General features: G+C 39.0%; 1 protein-coding gene across 1 annotated transcript in view; it reads left to right on the top strand.

Annotated features, from left to right (window-relative positions):
* Positions 1 to 23,507, top strand: part of unc79 (UNC-79 domain-containing protein) — a 346,819-nt gene that overhangs the window by 289,335 nt on the left and 33,977 nt on the right. Inside the window, exons 39-42 of the mRNA XM_068229169.1 lie at positions 3,240 to 3,353; positions 9,249 to 9,389; positions 15,805 to 15,959; positions 21,783 to 22,114. Coding sequence (XP_068085270.1) covers positions 3,240 to 3,353; positions 9,249 to 9,389; positions 15,805 to 15,959; positions 21,783 to 22,114 — 742 coding nt within the window. The remainder of the gene's footprint in view (positions 1 to 3,239; positions 3,354 to 9,248; positions 9,390 to 15,804; positions 15,960 to 21,782; positions 22,115 to 23,507) is intronic.

Genomic DNA, 23,507 nt, shown 5'->3' with positions numbered 1-23,507 from the left:
TTTTGTGATATTTTAATTGACTTTCCTACCAAGTTCCACTACAGTTGATCTGATCCAACCCTAAAGTTCCCTTCTAAAATCATCTTTGCACAAAAGGCCAATTATCAAAGACAGGAAGGTGGAAAGGTCTGCTAGGAACAATCATAAAAGATAAATGTAATTAAAGGTTACTGTGGACAGAAAAAGCGACAGGAAGAAGAGATGAGGACAGATTATATCAGGACATAAATTTGAAGTTTTAAAAACAGGTACAGTATTAATTGTAGAGGGTTTTAAATTAATAGGCCTACATCAACATATCTCAGAAAAAAGTATTTTCATTTTTTAATAATTGTTTTCTTCTGCTAACTGTTGAAAAAATAAATCAGTAACTTGTATTATGAGGACTCAATATAACATGACTTATACTCAGCACGGAAGATTTAATTCCTATCAGCTCTTGACAATCTTGTTTCTGCTTTTCCAGCTTCATTAAGGGAATGAGTATTGACTCTCATTGAGAGGGGTCATTCTTCCAGATAACTTCATTTTTTATATTTGTAGTGTACGGTCAGCAGAAAGCAAGATAGTCAACAAACTGGAGAGGCAAAAAAAAAAAAAGACCAAATATTGAGATAGAAAGGAAAGAACACGGAAAGAAAAGAGTGCACAAAACACTTGCCCATGTCCTGGGTGCTTGTCCATGTTGTAAGGAATAGTTGACACCACGAGATTCGACACAAGATGGCCGACGCCCTCAAAGAACGAGGCTATATTGTCTACAAGGAAGTGTCTGGATTGGTAGCAAATGGAAGTACCAGATGAATAGATATCATAGCCCTAAAACCAGGAAGCAAGAGCGGAATTCTCATTGACTCAACGGTGAGATTTGAATTGCATTCTGGTCAACGAGAAGAAGTGGATTTAGAAAGGAAGAGTGTTTATGGCCCTACAGTTGGGTATAATAAAGAAAAATATGGACTGCAAAATATATCAGTCACAGGGTTAATGGTGGGAGCCCGGGGGAAAATTCCTAAATTCCTATTCCAGTTTTGGACTTCATTAGGTATAGAAAAACATCTGTTGACAAACACTGCTGTAGTTGCCATCCACAGTTCAATATTAATTTTGAGAAACCATTTATAGAGTCAATAGCACCGTTCTCTTTACTTCTTAGTTCTTTTTTGTACTAAATGTGAAAGACTTTTCATATTCCATGCTAATATGATTGATTACATAGTATCTTTTTATAACCTGTTAAACAGTAATGGTAAGTTGTATATTGAAAAATAAAGTAGACTTTGTCTTAGTGGCAAACGTACAATTAGGGATGTTACAAAATAATTAAAATAATAATAATAATGGTAAAGTTGTTTTTTTTTTTTTTTACATAGCACCGACACAGATAGGTCTTATGGTAATGATGGGTTGGGAAAGGGCTAGGAGTAAGAAGGAAGCAACCATGGCCTTAATGAAGGTACAGCTCTGGCATGAAAGTGGGATTCAAACCCACTACCTCCTGAATGCAAATTGATAGCTATGTGACATAAATAATAATAATACAACCATGGCATGGTGGAGTAGGTCAGGAAAGACACAGAAGAGACTGGCATCACAGTAGTGTTGGTCCCCAACAGAAAGGAGTAAAGGAATCGACTACCTCCAAAAATTCGTAGAGAAGCAGCTAAAGAATAAGCCCAAACTGTTAGTATCCAAGGAGGACAGAAAGATAAGTGAAAGAATGAAGAAGTTCTAGGAAGATAAGAGAAGAACAGCAAGAAAGCCTTAAATTTAACACAATCCACAGTCGGTTGTTTACAGAAGTAAACAAAAAAATTATTATTATTTTGTGTGGCTATTGCTAGCCTGATGCTGCCCTTGTAAGGTAGATCCTCCGATGAGGGTGGGCAGCATCTGCCATGAATGGGGAACTACGTGTTATTGTAGTGGAGGATAGTGTTGTGTGTGATGTGTGAGTTGCAGGGATGTTGGGCACATTACAAACACACAGGCTCTGAGTCAGGGGAATTAACCATTTAAGGTTAAAATCTTCGACCCAGCTGGGAATCGAACTTGGGGCCATCTGAACCGAGGGTAGCTATGCTGACAATTCAGCTAAGGAGCCAGACATAATAATAATGAACTCTGAAATATCGTGCCATACAGATGGAAACTGCTTTTCACCTCTGAAAATGCCCTTATCAGTTCATCAGACTTATCTCATGATAAAACCAAATACTGCCATTACACTTCAGTAGTATGTCCTGAAGCTCTGTATCCTGCTAAATGCTTGGCTGTCGCTCGCTGTGGTGAGATAGAGAGGATCCAAATGAAAGAAAGGAAATTCCTACGAAAGATCCTCAGCCCACACCAAAATTCTGACGGTGAATATCGCCTGAGGTCAAATGTAGAGTTGTACTCTAAATTTGAAAAGCTCTCACTTTCTATGAGGAAGTGCAGTCGTGTGTTTTATGGTTATCTCTCTCTCAAATGCTTAACACCAGATTATTATATAGAATTCTTGATCTTCTCACGACTACAGTGAAGGAGGATCTGGTCAGTATCTCTGAGACACTGGTTCAAGAAAGAAGTAAGTTTGGGACCTGGGTACTTGGGATAAAGGATCTTCCAAAAAGAGTGAGAGGAATATATTACATTTTATTGTTAATTCTTATCCTCATTACTTAATAGAATTAAAAGTTGAACATTTAATTCAAATACACAAGAATGAATGGTTCAAGTATGGTTTCTTTTGAAGATGAAAAGTATGGGTATTTATGAGAATAATATGAAGTATGCAGGTAATTGGTGATGAGATAGCGGGTTCAAACCCCACTGTCGGCAGCACTGAAGACGGTTTTCCGTGGTTTGCCATTTTCACACTAGGCAAATGCTGGGGCTGTACCTTAATTAAGGCCATGGCCGCTTCCTTCCCATTCCTAGGCCTTTCCTATCCGATCGTCGCCATAAGACCAATCTGTGTCGGTGCGACGTAAAGCAAATAGCAAAAAAAGGGGGGAAAAAATGATGATGATGCTTGTTGTTTAAAGGGGCCTAACATCTAAGGTCATCGGCCCCATTTGGGTACTTGGTCTCAGCTTTCATGGAATGAACTCCAGTGACAATCAGGTCTAGCATTCAGCTTATGGAACTATTTATCAAAGCTAATAATTGTGAGAAAGTATTATTTTGGAATATTTTAGAATGTGAAATCAATAGAACTGTTACCAAACACTATTATTTCTCTTTTGGTTCTGCAGGTGTGGACCTCAAACACAGCCCATATTGGATGCTGCAACACAACAAGCTTGTCATGCAGAATTTGATCTAAAACAGAGCTCATTTCGAATTGGTGATGACTGTATTTATGAAAGGTACTGTAACTCTCAGTGAAGAGCATATTACTTGATTTTAACCATTTTACAATTTGTTTTGATGTGCACTTTTTATGTATTTGTATATATCATAAAGCTACCTGAAGTTAGACAAGCGTTCTTGGGCTGTTAAGTGGTTGCATGGTTGCTGTTAACATCAGTGAAATCCAGCCTTTTACTAACAAATGTAATGGTTTATGATTGAGTTTTTTTATTATGACATAATCCACCTCCGTAGCATAACGGTTAGTACTATTAGCTGCCGTCCTCAGAGGCGCAGGTTCGATTCCCGGTACTGCCAGAGTTAAGAATGGCAGGAGGGCTGGTATGCAATTAAAATGGTACCTGCAGCTCACCTCCATTGGGGGTGTGCCTGAAAAGAGCTGCACCACCTCGGGATGAGGACACGAATTTACCGTATTTCTCCGAATCCAAGACGACTCTGAATGCAAGACGACCCCCACTTTTTCCTTCAAATTTTTTTTATCAGACTTAAAAAGTGCTTTGAGAAATCATATGAATGCCTTTCTTGTACAGTATACATTTTTAGACTATCTTTGACTTCACACCAATACTGAACATTGACTATAGGCATGTCACATTTTCTTGTGACTGCCCAATTATTCTTTATTTCCATGGCTGCCGCCAGACGCATGTCCCTGTTGCCGGCTTCGGCTGACTTCAGTGGCTAGCAATGTATAATGAAGACTAATCACTATAACAATAACAATTAACCATAAGGTACTGAATAAGAAGGATACTGATCAACAATAAATAATTGTTATAGTGATTTAAAGAATATTCATTTAGCTGTCAATATGGAAACGTGAAATTTATATTTTATGTTATAATGAAGACACGGATGTTGAAGGTCAATGAGTTTATTGCACGGTGGTATGGACATTCTGCCCTTGCATTTTTCACGCACATTCCTCACGATTTCATCTTTGACTCCTTTAAAGCGTCCTTGTTGCAGGCCACTGACTGCATTTTTTGTACATTACGCATTTTTAAGCTATCTTTGTCTTCACGCTAACACAGAACACTGGCTTCAGTTATGCCGTATATTCTTGTGGCTGCAAAATTATTCTTCATTTCCGCATGTTTAATAACCATTAACTTAAAATGGCATCATAATATTGACGAGAACCCGTTGAAAATTTGCCGGCAATACCTTTTTCACGTGTCTTTACAGTACGATGATCCATCACAAAAATATTCCTGCTATCTGTAAAACTGTTAATTTTACTAAGTGTCAGGTACAGTGAACTCAGCCACTGAGAAGCCATGGCCTTTCTAAGAACTCGAAGGCTCGCATGTTTTGATGCCATTCTGCATATTTGAGAAACGTTTCTTTAGAGGCTATTAGGGGACATTTGTTTATCTGTTCAAGGAATTATCACTCACCCAGTTACCTGCGCTGCAAGCCTGTATCACACCAAGTAGAATGTCACTCCTTGTTCACTATTTGCCGAGAACCATTGGCGTTTCACAGAGGCACTCTACAACTCATTGCCGCAGCTAGCAATGTAGTATATAGGCCTAATAAAGATGCGGACATTGAAGGTCGAGTTTTATTCGCGCACGCAGAGGGTGAAGAGAAGCAGAGTGGTTACCTTGGTAGCTGCCAGTGGTGTTCATTACTCTTAGGTCGCGAATGCAAGATGACCCTTGATTCTTCACATGAGATTCTGAGAAAAAACGTCATCTTGGATACTGAGTTACACGGTACTTATTGCGACACAAAAATTAATTTAGTTGCCTTATTTAGAATGTACTAATGAAAACCTCATGTTTAATTTTCTTTATTTCACAATGTAAAACTAATGATATTGCCTTCTTGAATTAATTGAATTTGATCTTCTCTTACCGAGCTCGATAGCTGCAGTCGCTTAAGTGCGGCCAGTATCCAGTATTCGGGAGATAGTAGGTTCGAACCCCACTGTCGGCAGCCCTGAAAATGGTTTTCCATAGTTTCCCATTTTCACACCAGGCAAATGCTGGGGCTGTACCTTAATTTAGGCCACGGCGGCTTTCTTCCTACTCCTAGCCCTTTCCTGATCCCATCGTCGCCATAAGATGTATCTGTGTCGGTGCGACGTAAAGCAACTAGCAAAAAAAAAGAAAATGATCTTCTCTTATATGTGAAGCTTCCACAGTGTGTATAATTTTTTTAGTTCTTCTCCCGAGTTGAACCATTTTGTTGTTTTCTGTATATTCCATACAATTTGCCGATGTTTCAAAATGTGTGATCTTATTCATGTCCAACCTTCTATGGAAGACTGATGGCCATCATAGTTGTGTGTACACTGGATACTGCCATATGGAAAAGTTTGTATGTACTTTTCTGGTATCAGTTCCTCAGTTCTTCTCAGCCAGGTCTCGAATACTTTACATTACCACTTGTAAGATCCTATATCTTTTGTTATTCACCATGTGAGAAAAATTCAAGCTTCTGTCTGTCAATAGATGGCAGTACAGTGATAATAATAATACATAAATGCAATTACAGTATAAAGCTCAGTTATATGTACAATATTGTTAACTACCCAACAAGGAGAAGATCGTTGAAAGTATGATCACTGCAGAAAGCTGTGTAACAGATGAACCGAGCTCGATAGCTGCAGTCGCTTAAGTGCGGCCAGCATCCAGTATTCGGGAGATAGTGGTTTTGAACCCCACTGTCGGCAGCCCTGAAGATGGTTTTCCGTGGTTTCCCATTTTCACACCAGGCAAATGCTGGGGCCCCTTAATTAAGGCCACGGAAGCTTCCTTCCCACTCCTAGCCCTTTCCTATCCCATTGTCGCCATAAGGCCTGTCTGTGTCGATGCGACGTAAAGCAGCTTGCAGAAAGAAAAAAAAAAAGAAACGGATGAATAAGCCAAAACTTAGTGAAATTAAAGACCATCTAAACATTCCCATTAAAGATAACAATGATAAAATCACATCTGCATATTATGAATATTTGAGGCATGTGCGTGCATTAAGTATTAAAGAAATTAATGTCAAAGGAATGCAACCAAAGATCAGCAGTTCCTTCATACCAGTAAGCGTGTCAACTGTGGTCAATGAAGTTATGCCTTGATTGCCTTGTTCTAATTCTGTACTGCACTAATTATTCTGTATTTTGTAGGGCCTAATACTGTATTGCATTTTATATTGTATACTAAATAACATTTGTTTAGCCCGCCTGGTGGCCATGATCGTTAAGGCGCTGAAGTCTAAAAACGGTCTAACACCGAGGTTAGCCGGTTCGAGTCCCGTTGGTCGAAAAAATTTTCACCATCAGAATGTTGGCCGGCAGGGTAGGGGAGGTGGTGGTATACAATTTCTAATCACTAGATTGCGTGGCAAAAGCCTGGATTAAATTCCAAACCTCTCCGCAGTGCTCATATGGAGTGAGGGCATATGACGCTGTTGATGGTGATTCGTCCGTCGGATGGGGACGTTAAGCCTTGAGCAGACCCCTTGGTGCTATTCGACAGGAGTAGGCTATGTGCTGGCACCGGGTTTCACCCTCTCCCTACTATCATATATCACGTCATTCATTTCATCTCTCATTAACTCCTCTGATGAGGTTGACGTCAGGAAGGGCATCCGGTCATAAAAAACCGCCACGACAAATTCATCTCACCTCATACCCGACCCCGTAGGGAAATGGGACAAGGGTTGGACAAACAACAACAACTAAATAACATTTGTTTTTCTTAGATTTAAAATATTGTAACTCTTCTCAATCTTTTTTATTGAACAGAGTGTTTAAATATGTACTTTTCTCCTTTCATAAATTATTTTGTTTAATCCAGACTTTCACTAATTCGGACAAACTAGAGCCCCAATTAGTCCAGATTAATGAAGTTCTACTGTACTTCTATTTACAACATCAATGCAAAATCTTTCAATTGAAATAAACTTCCAGCTCATTAGGTTATATTTAGTACATACAGTACATGCTGAAGAGATATTGCGTACAGAACAGAAATGGCTAATCAGACACCAGTGGGAACCCAACCCACAACTTTCCCCCAGCGGATGACAAATTCGCATTCCACAGTTGTGCTGACAGCAGTGTCCAGCAGTCTTACGATAAGCAGTTGTTATAATACCAATATAGTTGGCCCGTTATTGAACATTATAAATTTTCCAGCTAACTCATTCCTGGTTGCCAGTGTTTTGCCCCAGTGTGCTAAGTTGGACTCATCAGTTGGTAAATAGCACACCTACCAAGACGCATGGCTAGTGCATACCGTGGAGGCGACTGTGTAGGCTACTTGGAGCCACCGGCAGTGCCAATGCAGTATCACGAACACAAGTGTTTTAGTGGCACACAAGTTTTGTGAATGGCAGGGAAGAGTGCGGGATAAGATTACAAGTTTCCATGACTGTTTTTCCTAGCTTTGCACAGAAAATTATGCTTACACATTACTCGATTTTTACATCCACACTCTGTCACTTTCTTTACAACAATACTGCCACAGAGTAGACTCCTGCACCATTCGGCCACCTGGCAGGATTGCATGTAATCATAGCTGAGGGTCAGGACAAGGCTATAGGGTACTGTATGACCTGCCAACAAATTATCTCTTCTATTCTCATTACAATTACAGCCTCAGTCGCAAAACTTTTTACACAAGAATTGTACTATCATGTCTAGAAAGTGAAAGTACTATGGCCGTCTCATGAGAAGTTGCATGCGTGCAGAGTAAGGGGTGCAGAGGTCCGACCCCGCGGTGTAGATGGCAACACGTCCACCTGTTACCCGGCGACCCCGGGTTCGATTCCCGGCTGGGTCAGGATATTTTAATTGTAAATGATTAATATCTCTGGCCTGGGGACTGGGTGTTTGTGTCATCCTTAACATTCCTTTACTCGTATTCAATATTTTACACTTCTGCCATTTACAAAATGCAAGCAGGTTCTTCGCATATGGTAAAATTAGCGGCAAAAGATCTATCTAGGTCGACAGCCTGAGCGAACAGCATTTTAAAAAAAGGGGGCACATGCGCCAATCTCAAGTCTCAAGGCCTGACAATAAACATCAGTTCCGTCCGCAGTGATTCTTGTAAACTAAAGTGCTGCTGTGAATTTTCAAATTGATAGTGCAATTGGGTTTTAGTTACCCGTTTACTGTAAGTACTGCATAATGAACATTGTAATTATGAACACACATCTTTTTCAGAGAGCTTGCACTGTTTATCATGACTCATGTTTGTAGCTTTTTTTTTTTTTTTTCAAATGCTATTTGTTAGATGGTTAGACTCGGTTATTAATGATTTAATGTTACGTTATGTGGAACTAAATGAGGTCACAGAGCTGGTTCCAAAGAGAGGATTGTGGAGGTGCTTAGGTAATTCACAGAGACTTGCAGACTGAATGCTGAAAGGTATAACAGTCCATAATGAAGATGCAATTTTTGTATTTCTATTTGTTCGGGGCGTCGACCTAGAAAGATCTTGTGCCCCTACTTGCACCATAATATGAGGAACCTGTGTGTATTACGTAAATGGCGGAAGTGTAAAGTGTTGAATGTGAGGAAAAGAACATTAAGGACAATACAAATACCCAGTCCCCAGGCCAGGGATATTAATCATTTACAATTAAAAACCCCTGACCCAGCCGGGAATCAAACCCGGGGCCGCCAGGTGACAGGCGAACACGTTGCTCCCTACATTGCGGGGCCAGACATGTTTGTAGCTTAGTGTAGTATTATGTGTTACTCGTGCCATACCTACAAGCTGCCGCGACTTCTAGTGAAACGCAGATAGTATAGATCGGAACATGTCCTTGTTTATTATAATTTGTATACATATTTATTTATAAATAGCTATTTCTCAACAAAAATTATATTAGAAAATACAATTACAGTTCTTCATACATTTTTGTTCTCTGTCCAGGTGTTCTGAGTGTGGAGCCATTAAGGAGGAATACAGTGATGAGGAGCTAGGATTGTGTATCATTGTACTTGGTACATTCATTCATCGTGAACCTGCTCTGGCAGCACCTCTCCTCCCTGAGATTCTTGGGGTGGTGGCCACGTAAGTACATCATCAAATCTTGTAATATGTGGCATTCAGTACGAATGGAAATACTAAATCACTATGTATGTTGATTATTCAGTCCAAGGGCTGGTTTGATTGATGACAATTCCCCCATTAGCAGCCATAGATGGCCTAGGCATCGCTAAAGAGGCATACTAAGGAAATGTATTTCTTGTTGCTTCCCTCACCAAGCCAGTAGTTACTATTACATATCAGTCTGAAAAGTCCACTGAAATGTAAGTTCCAACTGACCCTATGAGTGACATTTTCACACCATCCATAACAGGGACTGGCTGCATAAGGAATGGAATTACTAACGTCATTCAACTGGGACTGAGACCCCCAAAAAGGGCATGAAGATCAGAACACATGAAAAAGTACAACCATGAGGCCCAAACAGTCCCTTTGGAGAGACTTGGATAATGGACTGATTAAAGCGCTCCTATGTTGTCATAAAATTGAGAGAAGAAGAAGAAGAAGAAGAAGAAGAAGAAGAAGAATGGTATACATTATTCCTAATTAGAGTTATTTTCAAAGTGGTAACAACAATGTCAGATATTAAATTGAGATTAATTTTGTACATATTAGAAGTATCTATTAAGAATTTCAGAATTATTATCCAAGTGCCTATCATCAGCCTCATAACCTCTAAATTCTACTGTTTCTGCACTTTTCTTCGAGGTAGGAAACTGTGGGTTTATTTATATTCTTCTTCTCTATTCCTCATGCAGAAGTCAAAGAGATGTTACCCTCCTGTGTTTCTTCTGTCATATCCATGTGGTCCCATCACCTTCTCATACCCAGTCCTATCCATCCTGATCTGTACATTCATGTCTCCTATGATGATGGCTCTAACTTCATGGATGACGTTTTCTCAATCATCCAGGAACTGGGTTTTATCATCCTAGTTCCACCTGATCTGTGGTTCATACACCCGTACCAGTGTTAGCTTTTCCTTCCCTAGATACACAGTTGCCTTAACTATTCTTTCCTTGACAAACTAGATGTTTGTGATCCATTACAAGTTATTTGCCATGATGAATCCAGCTCCATTCTTCATCTCTTTGTTGTTACCCTGCAGTGTCAGATATACTGTTCCCTCAACTTCTTCATTCCTTCACCTTTCCATTTGATCTCACTCAGCCCCAGGACTGCTATTTTTCTTCTTTCTATGAGATCCACTAATTCTTCACACTTTCCTGTAAGGTTGAGTATATTGAAGGTCCCAGTTTGTGTCATCTGTCTTCTCCAACATTGGTACAAAGTCACACAGATCTGCATTTTATCAGCTGTAAGCCATCATATGTGGCATAGGCTTGCTCATGCTGGTGTCTTAGCTGAGTATCTTGTGTTCCAAGATTTCTGATGAATTTATGAGGCATTTCCTCCACGAAGACTTCAACAGCCTTCTGAGGGAGAACTCTTCTGCCCAGTGCTGTTAGTTCTCCCTTAGTTTGTCAACCCCGAGCCAGACTTTCGCAGTACCATCTGCTATCACATACAGTAGTAAGATGTTCTTGACCTGACCATTCCTTTCTTCTGTCAAGTGCAATAACATCTAGGCAATGTACTTGAACTTCTGCAGATAGTGAAATATGCCATGAAACTCAATAAAGATTCCTTCAGGTTATTTAGTATTATCTTCCAAGGCGTTTTAAGAGGATCCTGTATGTGGGGCCGTATCTGAGTTAAGGCGTTTAAGGTCGTGCAGTGTAAAAGTTGTTTTGAATTTATCGCTAAATTCGTACGAAGTCGTTGTTCATGTTGAAAACCATAGGTGGCATATAACTGAACAGTCACTCACCCTGACTACCTGAACAGAGGGCACATTCCAATGCTTTCTTTCTTTTTTCTTTGAGTAAACAGTCATGGTATTCTGATGATGATGATGCCTGTTGTTTAGAGGGGCCTAACATCTAGGTCATCAGCCCCTAATGGTATGAAATGAGACGAAATGCAATAACAATTTAAAAGTACAAAATTCATCCACTGACCAGAATTCAAAACGTGATGTTGAAGAATGAATGAATGAATGAATATGAATTTAAAACAATCAGTGGATCTGACCCACAGGGGATAGTCATGGTATTCTTGTGAGGGTGTGTAATGAAGTGAGTTATTGTGTCGCAATAACATGAATTACAAACACAGTATACGAAGTGAGGAAATTGAAGACATACTACTGAATGATGTTTCTGGTGAAGAACTCATCCCTGATTTCAGTGATAGGGAAAGAAATTCCGATGATGATATACCAGACTTTGGGCGAAGTGGAATTCAGCATATTCAAATAACCGATATGTAGCTGTCTTATTGCCCACCTGCAATCATGTTCACTAGCCAGGTAGGATTAAATGTTGATATCGAAAATAGCAAAGAAATTATGTCTTTCGTCAATCTTTGGTAAATGACGATTTCCTTGAATATGTATGCCATCAGACAAACCTGTCCGACTCGTTGGCTGAACGGTCAGCATACTGGCCTTCGGTTCAGAGGGTCCCGGGTTCAATTCCCGGCCGGGTCGGGGATTTTAACCTTGATTGGTTAATTCCAGTGGCTCGGGGGCTAGGTGTGTGTGCTGTCCCCAACATTCCTGCAACTCACACACCACACATAACACTATCCTCCACCACAATAACACGCAGTTACCTACACATGGCAGATGCTGCACACCCTCATCAGAGGGTCTGCCTTACAAGGGCTGCACCCGGCTAGAAATAGCCACACAAAATTATCAGACAAACCTTTACGCAGAACAAGTTATTAGTGCAGCCATTCACTAATTTTTTTTTTTCAGACATGGAAATCGGTTGACGTAAATTAGATGAAAAAGTTTTTAGGACTAATATTTGTAACTGGAATAATGCAAAAACCAGATCTGAAAATATACTGGACAGAGGACACTATTTTCGGATCACCGATTTTTTCAAAACCCATGGCACAAACCCAGTTTGAAAACATATTGTCATTTTGCACTTTAATAACAACAGTCATTATGAGGGAAATCGTGATAGGCTATACAAAATCAGGCCAATTCTCGAAAGGCTCAGCGACCAGGTTTTGTACAGTAACATTTCATGTAAAATAGTGCACTATAGAGAGCTTCCGTGGCTCAGATGGCAGCATGTCGGCCTCTCAGCGCTGGATACCATGGTTCAAATTCCGGTCACTCCATGTGAGATTTGTGCTGGACAAAGCAGAGGCGGGACAGGTTTTTCTCCGGGTAATCCAGTTTTCCCGTCATTTTTCATTCCGGCAACACTCTCCATTCTCATTTCATAGCATCTATCCGTCATTAATAAATCACTTTGGGAGTGGTGACCCCATTGTACTAATAGCCTATATCTGCTTCATTCATTCCATCCCTGACCCGATCAATGACTGGTAAACAGGTTGTAGGTTATCATTTCTCAGTGCAATATAAAGATGATGGGATTTAAAAAGGCGAGGCTGGAGGTTTAAATCACCTGCTGAGGAGCTGGTAGTCAACATGTTAATAGCATCTCTCGCTCAGAAGAAGTTAGATCTCTCTTGTGAAATAGCCACTGATTGCCAAGAGTATGTTCTTGTTATAATAAATGAATAATTAAAACATGTATATGTTTTTGGAATTAGCATCATCAATTTCTCGACATCATTGTAACCATGGCAAACAGTGTTTGTCTATTTATACGAGGTAAGTAATGTCATCTCCTCATCATGCGCTTTCTTCCTGTACGTAAGAGCTTAAGAAAATCACATATCAAGTGAATCCTGTTCTATTCCTCAGTCCATAATTAAGGACCTTGAACTGGTTGGAAAGCAAACCCAGGGCCTTGGAATAAGAGACAGGTACATTACTTATACACCACAGGGCTGGCTAATAATAATTAGATTAGTATTATATTTACGAGGTTGAAATGTCTTTCTTTTTCTCACAATTCATGAACCTTACCATTCTTTTGTGGATACCCTCATTTTTCTCTCAATTTATTGCAACTCTTTATCTCCCCTGTGGGTGGAGACAAAAGATGCATTATCTATACATCTCATAAGAGGCTACTGAGAGGGGAGCATCCAAAGAATCTGTACTTACTCTCTTATCTTCTAAGCCCAAAGATACATCCATGATCCTATGCTTTCCTGTGAAGCGGAGAAAAGATACAAATGGATATTTCTTTATGTATTCTTTGGCCTAGTGTTATTCAGCAACTAAGGGAAAAGTTATTTTACTTCATAAATTGATCAACCAGCCCCTGCTTATTTTAATCTGAGAATCTGATGGCTCTGAATTGCATCCTTTCAAGTATAACTACATATCCATCACTACAAAGACCCTGAATGTACTCCAACAGTTCCTTAACATCAGTTAGAAACTTATCTGCTTTTAGACTATGGTAAGTGTTTTGTAATGTTTCACTCTCCTGAAGTACATTCTTTTGCATTTCCCAGTACTACACTATAAAACTGGAGACAGTGAATTTTTTTGCCTATCACTGTACTGCCATATTTCTTGACCTATTTTATTAGGACAAGTTAGACCCTTTCTCTCCAGCATAGTGAGTATGGTGGCATGACCCTCTGGACGCAAGCAGCGAGTGGCTCACCGAGCTCGCTGTACGGAATACTCTTTTTGCTCCGCTCTGTCTTCCGCAGTCGTCTCGTGACGTAAAGAGAGGACAGGCAGATTTTAAAAGTATTTTATTTTATTTGAAATGCACATTCGGTGAAATTCTTATGATCATATTTTAAGAACTTTTCACTCTGCTAGCATTGTCTACTAAACTTTTCAATCCAGAATTAGCTGCGTCTATGTTTCTTCGGATTCAAGTTCTCCCTTTTCCAATTTAGTTTTCTGCTCGATGGTTCAGGCACCTGATCTTCATCCTCACTATCTTCATCTTCAGTAGAATTGTCAAAGTAGGCCGACCTTTTAGATGACAGAGAGGTATCCTGAGTAGAAAACGTGCCTGAACTAGAAGGTGTGATTGAAGTCGTTCCATCAGCAGAATCAGATGACAAATAACTCGTCGTCATCTTCTTCAAAGTTACTACCCAGTATGAGGGCAAGAGCTTCCTCCACAGTATATCTTTCCTCTGTCATCAGGACTTTCACAATTTCAAGGCGATTGAAAGCTAAGTCAAGAAGCACAAGCACATCAGCACTGGGAAGCAACTAGGCGCGAAGTGAGTAGCATACCGGACACATTCCTTTCGTCTTTGAACTAGTTACTCCTGTCATCTGATGATCATAGCCTTAACTATAGACTCCAAATGATATAGATGTTGATTCCCATAGGGAACCTGCAATATTTGTCCCGAATGAGTAAATTTATAATACCAATATAAATGGTCCGTTATTGGACATTATAAATCTTCCAGCTAACTCATTCCTGGTTGCCAGCATTTTGCCCCCGTGTGCTAAGTTGGGCTCATCAGTTGGTACTTAGCACACCCCTCAAGACGCATGGCTAGTGCATACCGTGGAGGCCACTGCGTAGGCTATTTGGAGCCACCGGCAGTGCCAATGCACCATATTTAATGAACTAACAAGTACAATTGCATTACATTCCTTCATTGTAGTCACCTGCGAAATCTATTACCTTTTGCCAAAATTCGGGAAGCTATTGGGGACCGCTGGCAAGGCGTTCTCTGTTGATGACAGCGACAGAGCACCCTACTGCAGGGAATACAGATGCCACGTCAGGAAATGTGTGGCCTCGGAGGGGTTCCTTCAACTTCGGAAATAGGACAAAGTCACAAGGACTCATGTCTGGTGAGTATGGAGGGTGTTCGAAGACCTCATTCCGACCGGCACGAAATGCCTTCGCCCATCATGCAACCATCTATATGGTAATGCATTCTTGCAACAGGCTTCACGTAATCCTCGATAACATTCTGATGCATTTTTGCTGCGGGCAACCTCAATTTTAATCCATGAACACTGATCACCTTTTGAAAGAGCGGTGAAATCGACACTCTTCACTTCAACGCCGCACAGCAACAACACTCACAACTGGATGCCCGTCAAATGCACACTACACATCGACAACAGCGCCACCCATATCCTATTTGCGCATGCTCGAACTCCTGTGAGTGTCTGGACTATGTTGCCACAACTTAATTTACAGTCCTCATATATGAGTGAGAGAAGGCAGAAAGCATCCTTAAACAAAACTTAATTGTAAGAGTTATTTGAATGTGTGTTTGATAAATTCACTTCTCAAATCATTATTCAAAACAAATTGTTGCTGGTGACTTCTTATCATGACTGACTTCACAAACTTGCTAATAGTTACAGCATATCAAGTATTTCCTAACAGTAGGATAAGAATTCCTAGCATAAACCTGTCCAAAAATTCAGAACTTGCTGGATGGCCCAATAACTGTGTACTATTATTGTACTGTATATATGTATGAATGTGTTCCACAGGGTAGCTTTAAATGCCACCTACCCATGGCAGAGCGAGTCAAACATTTATCTTCCGGGAGGTGCCACCAGTGTAGCACATCAGTTCTTAAGGTGTGTGTTACATCAGCTGGCTCCTAACGGTGTCTTTGTTCAGATGTTCCAGACACAAGTAGAAGGTAAGCAGAACAAAATATTAACAAGCCACTTTATGTTTATTTAGGTTGTTTTATTTAGCTGAATTTTTTTTTTTTGTTTGTTTGTTTTCTCATTAAGGTAACATTTCCTGATAGGGAATTCTATCCAACATCATTAATATTCAACTAAGGTTAAGTTATAAGTAGGTTCCCACCTTCCAATACTTATCAATTTCTATATAATAGTTTTATTAATTACATATAAACCAGCTTAATCTCTAGGACATGTTTCATTCCGATTATGGAACATCTTCAGCTATAAGATTTGACAAAATGGCAAGATAATTAAAACACATTTGATAGTTATGATGATACAATAGCTAAAAGATTTGACAAAATGGCACGAAAATTAAAACACAAGTCATATGATAGTTATGATGATAAAATAAAATGTTCATTCATGTTGGTTAAAAATTTCAACAAGTCAGTGTCCAAGTGACGAAGTAAAATTGGCGATAAGGTTCTACTTTTTGTTGGAGACATGTATATTTGTTAATCTTGGAGATAAAATTAGAGATACACAAGATTTTCTCAACGTATAGTTATCGGGGGAACTCTTGATAAAACATTTTTTTTTTTTGCTAGGGGCTTTACGTCGCACCGACACAGATAGGTCTTATGGCGACGATGGGATAGGAAAGGCCTAGGAGTTGGAAGGAAGCGGCCGTGGCCTTAATTAAGGTACAGCCCCAGCATTTTCCTGGTGTGAAAATGGGAAACCACGGAAAACCATCTTCAGGGCTGCCGATAGTGGGATTCGAACCTACTATATCCCGGATGCAAGCTCACAGCCGCGCGCCTCTACGCGCACGGCCAACTCGCCTGGTCTTGATAAAACAACCGTAGTTGAAGTTGAGTTGCGGTTGGACTATTAAAATGAGTCTGAAACGAGAAGAGAATGAGTATAAAGGAGGATATTTTAAGGAGAAAACCTTTTAAAAATGTGTGTTCGTGAGAATAAAGGGTAATGGAGTTGATTACCTTATAGTCGATCGTGTCGTATTTGATGTCCTCCCTTACGCCATGTCGTTAACTGACTGAGTTCTGTGTATGTATGTGAGGCACTTGTGGTGGTTGGGGAATATTGGAAGGAGAGGTAGGTAAAGTGAGGAAAGTGTGTGAAACGTTGTGTAGGGTCGAGCTAACTGAGGAGTGGCGCTGTGATAGGCTAGGGGAAACGGAAGGAAAAGTAGGGGAAATATTGTGTAGGGTGAGCTAATCGGAAGTTTGAACACTAAAAAGTTGTGACTTCGCTCATTCACTATTCAATATCTAGTAAAACACGTAAGGTTGGTGATAATCAGCTTGTACTACAGAAGAGCAGCAAGATGTATGGTATGTAGCAAAACAAACAACATTGAAATTATTGCTCTTCTGCTCTTCACTTTTCCCCAACAATGAATGAATGAATGAATGAATGAATGAATGAATGAATTGATTGTTTGTTTGTTTGTTTGTTTGTTTGTTTGTTTGTTTGTTTGTTTGTTTGTTTGTTTGTTTGTTTGTTTGTTTGTTTGTTTGTTTGTTTGTTTGTTTGTTTGTTTGTTTGTTTGTTTGTTTGTTTGTTTGTTTGTTTGTTTGTTTGTTTGTTTGTTTGTTTGTTTGTTTGTTTGTTTGTTTGTTTGTTTGTTTGTTTGTTTGTTTGTTTGTTTGTTTGTTTGTTTGTTTGTTTGTTTGTTTGTTTGTTTGTTTGTTTGTTTGTTTGTTTGTTTGTTTGTTTGTTTGTTTGTTTGTTTGTTTGTTTGTTTGTTTGTTTGTTTGTTTGTTTGTTTGTTTGTTTGTTTGTTTGTTTGTTTGTTTGTTTGTTTGTTTGTTTGTTTGTTTGTTTGTTTGTTTGTTTGTTTGTTTGTTTGTTTGTTTGTTTGTTTGTTTGTTTGTTTGTTTGTTTGTTTGTTTGTTTGTTTGTTTGTTTGTTTGTTTGTTTGTTTGTTTGTTTGTTTGTTTGTTTGTTTGTTTGTTTGTTTGTTTGTTTGTTTGTTTGTTTGTTTGTTTGTTTGTTTGTTTGTTTGTTTGTTTGTTTGTTTGTTTGTTTGTTTGTTTGTTTGTTTGTTTGTTTGTTTGTTTGTTTGTTTGTTTGTTTGTTTGTTTGTTTGTTTGTTTGTTTGTTTGTTTGTTTGTTTGTTTGTTTGTTTGTTTGTTTGTTTGTTTGTTTGTTTGTTTGTTTGTTTGTTTGTTTGTTTGTTTGTTTGTTTGTTTGTTTGTTTGTTTGTTTGTTTGTTTGTTTGTTTGTTTGTTTGTTTGTTTGTTTGTTTGTTTGTTTGTTTGTTTGTTTGTTTGTTTGTTTGTTTGTTTGTTTGTTTGTTTGTTTGTTTGTTTGTTTGTTTGTTTGTTTGTTTGTTTGTTTGTTTGTTTGTTTGTTTGTTTGTTTGTTTGTTTGTTTGTTTGTTTGTTTGTTTGTTTGTTTGTTTGTTTGTTTGTTTGTTTGTTTGTTTGTTTGTTTGTTTGTTTGTTTGTTTGTTTGTTTGTTTGTTTGTTTGTTTGTTTGTTTGTTTGTTTGTTTGTTTGTTTGTTTGTTTGTTTGTTTGTTTGTTTGTTTGTTTGTTTGTTTGTTTGTTTGTTTGTTTGTTTGTTTGTTTGTTTGTTTGTTTGTTTGTTTGTTTGTTTGTTTGTTTGTTTGTTTGTTTGTTTGTTTGTTTGTTTGTTTGTTTGTTTGTTTGTTTGTTTGTTTGTTTGTTTGTTTGTTTGTTTGTTTGTTTGTTTGTTTGTTTGTTTGTTTGTTTGTTTGTTTGTTTGTTTGTTTGTTTGTTTGTTTGTTTGTTTGTTTGTTTGTTTGTTTGTTTGTTTGTTTGTTTGTTTGTTTGTTTGTTTGTTTGTTTGTTTGTTTGTTTGTTTGTTTGTTTGTTTGTTTGTTTGTTTGTTTGTTTGTTTGTTTGTTTGTTTGTTTGTTTGTTTGTTTGTTTGTTTGTTTGTTTGTTTGTTTGTTTGTTTGTTTGTTTGTTTGTTTGTTTGTTTGTTTGTTTGTTTGTTTGTTTGTTTGTTTGTAACAGTTTGACATATTGTGAATTCAGTTTGTTTTGTGCAATTATGGTTCTCACAATAGAGGATGTTTATTATGAAACATTATTTCCGGTCATACAGCCTAGGACGTCAGAACGGGCCAAGTTTGCTTCACATTAAAGAACAGTACAAGGAGTGATTTAATAAGGTGGCTCTAAATAACAGAAGAATGTTAGCTGTCGTTGACAAGTTCTGCCATATGAGATCGGTTTTATGTCAACATAAAGGGACAACAAGGTGTCGTAGAACCGTCACCACTAACAAGAATCATGGACGACATCTCCAACAGGTGTTACAGTCCCCAAACCATAGTCTACAAAAAATATTGTTGAATATTGTTTTGTGTGGTAGGTCTGTTCAGCAGACGTTTATCCTCTTAACTGGGCATGACTAGTTAATTCGTCTACCAGTAGTTGTTACTCAATTGGGTAATGACGAGTTAACTTGTCTAGAGCCTTTCGAAAACTGTTATCGCTGGGTGGGACATGTTATCTTGCCTCTTTTTTGTTGCTGAGTGTAGTTCTATGATTGCTTTGTTGTCCGACTCGTTGGCTGAACGGTCAGCGTACTGGCCTTCGGTTCAGAGGGTCCTGGGTTCGATTCCCGGCCGGGTCGGGGATTTTAACCTTAATTGGTTGATTCCAATGGTACGGGGGCTGGGTGTGTGTGCTGTCTTCATCATCATTTCATCCTCATCACGATGAGCAGGTCACCTACGGGTGTCAAATAGAAAGACCTGCACCTGGCGAGCCGAACCCGTCCTGGGATATCCCGGCACTAAAAGCCATACGACATTTCATTTCATTGCTTTGTAGATGTCAATAGGTTCCAGACTTACTGTGCCACACTGTGCACCAATATTTCATTGCATTTTCTTCCGTACATAATTACTAAGCATGCTCATTTGGATGATGAACTGTTCTTCATCTCACTGATTCAGATGACAAAGATGACAGCTGTTTGGATAGAGAGGATAACAAAACTGGTGAAACTCACAGTGAGCTTGCATCTGTATCATTATATACAGAGACTAATTGAAGAAAAATGATTTTGAAGACTGTCTTACAATTCTTTCTGTAACATCATGTACAGTACAGTACTTTTATTTTTTCACTGCTTTTTCTTGCTATATTGTTATAAGACAAATTCATTTAGTGTAGTAATAAGTCTGGCTCCATGGCCAAATGGTTAGCATGCTAGCTTTTGGTCAAAGGGGTCCCGGGTTCAATTCTCGGCAGGGTCGGGAATTTTAACCGTCATTGGATAATTCGCTGGCACGGGGGCTGGGTGTATGTGTTGTGTTCATCATCATCCTCATCACGATGCGCAGGTCGCCTACAGGAGTCAAATCAGAAGACGTGCACCTGGTGAGCCGAACGTGTCCTTGGACACTCCCGGCACTAAAAGCCATGCGCCATTTCATTTCATTTCATAATAATAATAATAATGTACTTCGTTACAACAGTGGCATCGTATCATTGGATGTTTCTTAGTGTCAAGTGTAGTATCGTAATGTAGTTGCAAGAAGTTGAATCACATTGAATTATCGAATGCAAATCAAATCAAAAGAAACCATTTTTCACTTTGTGAAAATCAAATGATCAAAAATATGTCTCTCTGTCATGTTTATCCTTCAACAGCTATTAATGTCAGATGACCACCAGTCATAAGACATAGCCTGCACAGTTGCAAGAGTTACACTAGCATCACACATTTTGTGACGCTAACCTCCGTAACGCAAATTTTCAGATGACCGCAAGCCATAAGACATATTTATGTCAAAATGGGCAGGACTAAATAAGTTGTCTTCCGTGAAGGCATGCAAGTATAATGGGCAGGACAAATTCCTTTGTCATTTGCAGAAGCGCATAATGGGCAGGACAAGTTCCTTCGTCATTTGCAGAAGCGCATAATAGGCAGGACAAGTTCCTTCGTCATTCGCGAAAGAGTAATGGGCATGACGAGATAACTCATCACCCACACCATGATAATGGGCGTAATGAATTAACTCATTTTCAGTCAAAATATATTCCCAGCTATGAATGTTCATTTATCAGTGGAAACTCCCTAGTTAAGAGGTTAAAGAGCTAGGTAACATTGAGTAACATTGAAGTTACTCAGTGTCTAATAGAAAGGGATGAGTAAGCCTGATTACAGTATTGCAGCTAAGTGTTATCCATGATGTATGAGGCTCCAGATCTCTTGTTTTCATATGAAAGCCACATGTACAATGCAGATCCCGCCTATGACCCTACCAAGGTGTGGGGAAAGTGAAACAGAAAGAAATGATTTATTATAGTCATAACCTGTGGGCTGCAAATCATTTACAGAAATTTGAATTAAAATGCTGAGAGTCCCTTATAAATAAAAGTCTTAAGGAGATTATTTGGAGAATGAATGAATCACTCATAGCAAAATTATACCCATTATACTTGCATGCCTTCACGGAAGACAACTTATTTAGTCCTGCCCATTTTGACATAAATATGTCTTATGGCTTGCGGTCATCTGAAAATTTGCGTTACGGAGGTTAGCGTCACAAAATGTGTGATGCTAGTGTAACTCTTGCAACTGTGCAGGCTATGTCTTATGACTGGTGGTCATCTGACATTAATAGCTGTTGAAGGATAAACATGACAGAGAGACATATTTTTGATCATTTGATTTTGAAGTTGAAGTTAGAAGATATTTTGGCAGTTCATATTTTAAATTTATACTAGAAGAATCTTGCTATTATATTGTATATTGTCCAGTATCATTACTGTTTATTAGGTCAGTATTCACTGATTATAAAATTAATGTTTACAGAGTCAGCACGTATGCAGTTCTTCCGCAGTGTTGCACAGGCACTTCTAGACTTCAATGAGTTAAACCCTATTGCACCACTCCAACTTTTGTTGGAGGGTCTTAATTCTCGGAAGTCACTTCCTACGGAGATGCTTCCAGTCGTACTACATAACATGGCATGCTATCTGGACTGCCTTCCTCTGGAAGCTGGGCTAGGATCTGGCCCCCTGCTCACACAACTTGATGTTCTGTTCCGACGGTTGGTTCTCCTTCTTCCCTCATTAGAGGATCCTCAACCATTGCTGCGAATTATGGTATCAGTGCTCAAAGTTCCAGGCATTTCTGCTTGTAAGGTATGTTTATTTTAATTTTCAAAGGAATTTGAACATAGGGAAGTCCTTGTATAAATATTACAACTCGAACTTCATACAATGGTATTATTTGCTTTTTTTAAAAATATTATCTGAATTAAAATCAGGGACAGAGAATGTCAAAAGAAAAGTCCTGCAGATGGAGACTGTGGTTTATGAAGCCAAGAACTCAAGAAAACTAATTTATACTAGGGAGTTTACATCAACCTCCTCCTTTCCTCTTATCCAGCTCCTGCGAGGTCGAGGCATTTATGGTACTTCTCCACCTTTCTCTCTCCTTCCACCATTTCTCTTCCATCATTTCGTCCCAGTCCAGGTTTCTACTTCTTGCACTTCTCTTTATCGAATTGATCCACCTTATTCTAGGTCTCCCTCTTGCTCTCTTTCCCTCGAACTTCATCTCCATTGTCTGTTTTTGTATTCTTGCCTCCTCCATCCTACAAGAAAGTTTACATAACTCTAGATAAGGAATCACCAAAAATAATGAACTTAATGAGAATCTCATTCTGTACCTGAAGTATATGATTCAAATTGTAACCTTAAATACTCTGCATGAACCTCCCGATTTGGTTGCCTCATTTTACAATAATGAGTACTCATAGAATGAAACATTAGGATCGCACACTGCTCAAAGTTCAACACGATCTTCCAATAACTGTATATTTAACAGTTTTTAATCTGTTGAGATTTACAGGTCTCTTCTTATAGAAATCTTATAGGGATCTTCTTATAGACCTCTTACCTGGAGTGTCCGGGTTTGATTCTCAATTTATCCAAGTATTTTAATCCTAGACTGTGGGTAGAGCCCTGTGTGGATATACAAAATATGATTCGCATGCGCACTTCCCTCATCCGCACCGCATCCAGCGAATGGTTATCTACAGTATATTACACCCAAGGTATTGAAACGGATAGATCTGTTAACATATTACTGTAGGTCTGATACCTGGCACCAGACCCTCCACAATCAGGGGTTTATGAGGGATTTTCTCTTGCGACAACTACCGACGTATTGAACTTTGTTCCTTCCTTCCATTAATTGCCGGCAGGAGCCAGTTAGATTACGATCATATTTACGGCTTTATGGTCTCAAGGCTCTTTATATATCACCATTCTCCCATACCACTGTCAAGGGTCGCCTAACCACAAGCAAGAAAAGAGTATACATGAGTAAAAATTAATAAACTTCATTATTTAGAAATTATCAGCAAAATTATCTGCACTGTCATACAATTGGCATCCACCAAGACACTAACTTCACGGATATATCCACATCTGTGCAGGGCTCTAACTCAGCCATGTGTGACCAACTGAGAAGCTAACATATCGTGGAATACTGTGCTTATGCTGAAACCCTATGGCTTACTAGACACCA

This window comes from Anabrus simplex, chromosome 9 (genome assembly GCF_040414725.1).
Source record: "Anabrus simplex isolate iqAnaSimp1 chromosome 9, ASM4041472v1, whole genome shotgun sequence".
NCBI classification, from domain to species: domain Eukaryota; kingdom Metazoa; phylum Arthropoda; class Insecta; order Orthoptera; family Tettigoniidae; genus Anabrus; species Anabrus simplex.
This window is presented reverse-complemented; position numbering and strand designations above follow the sequence as displayed.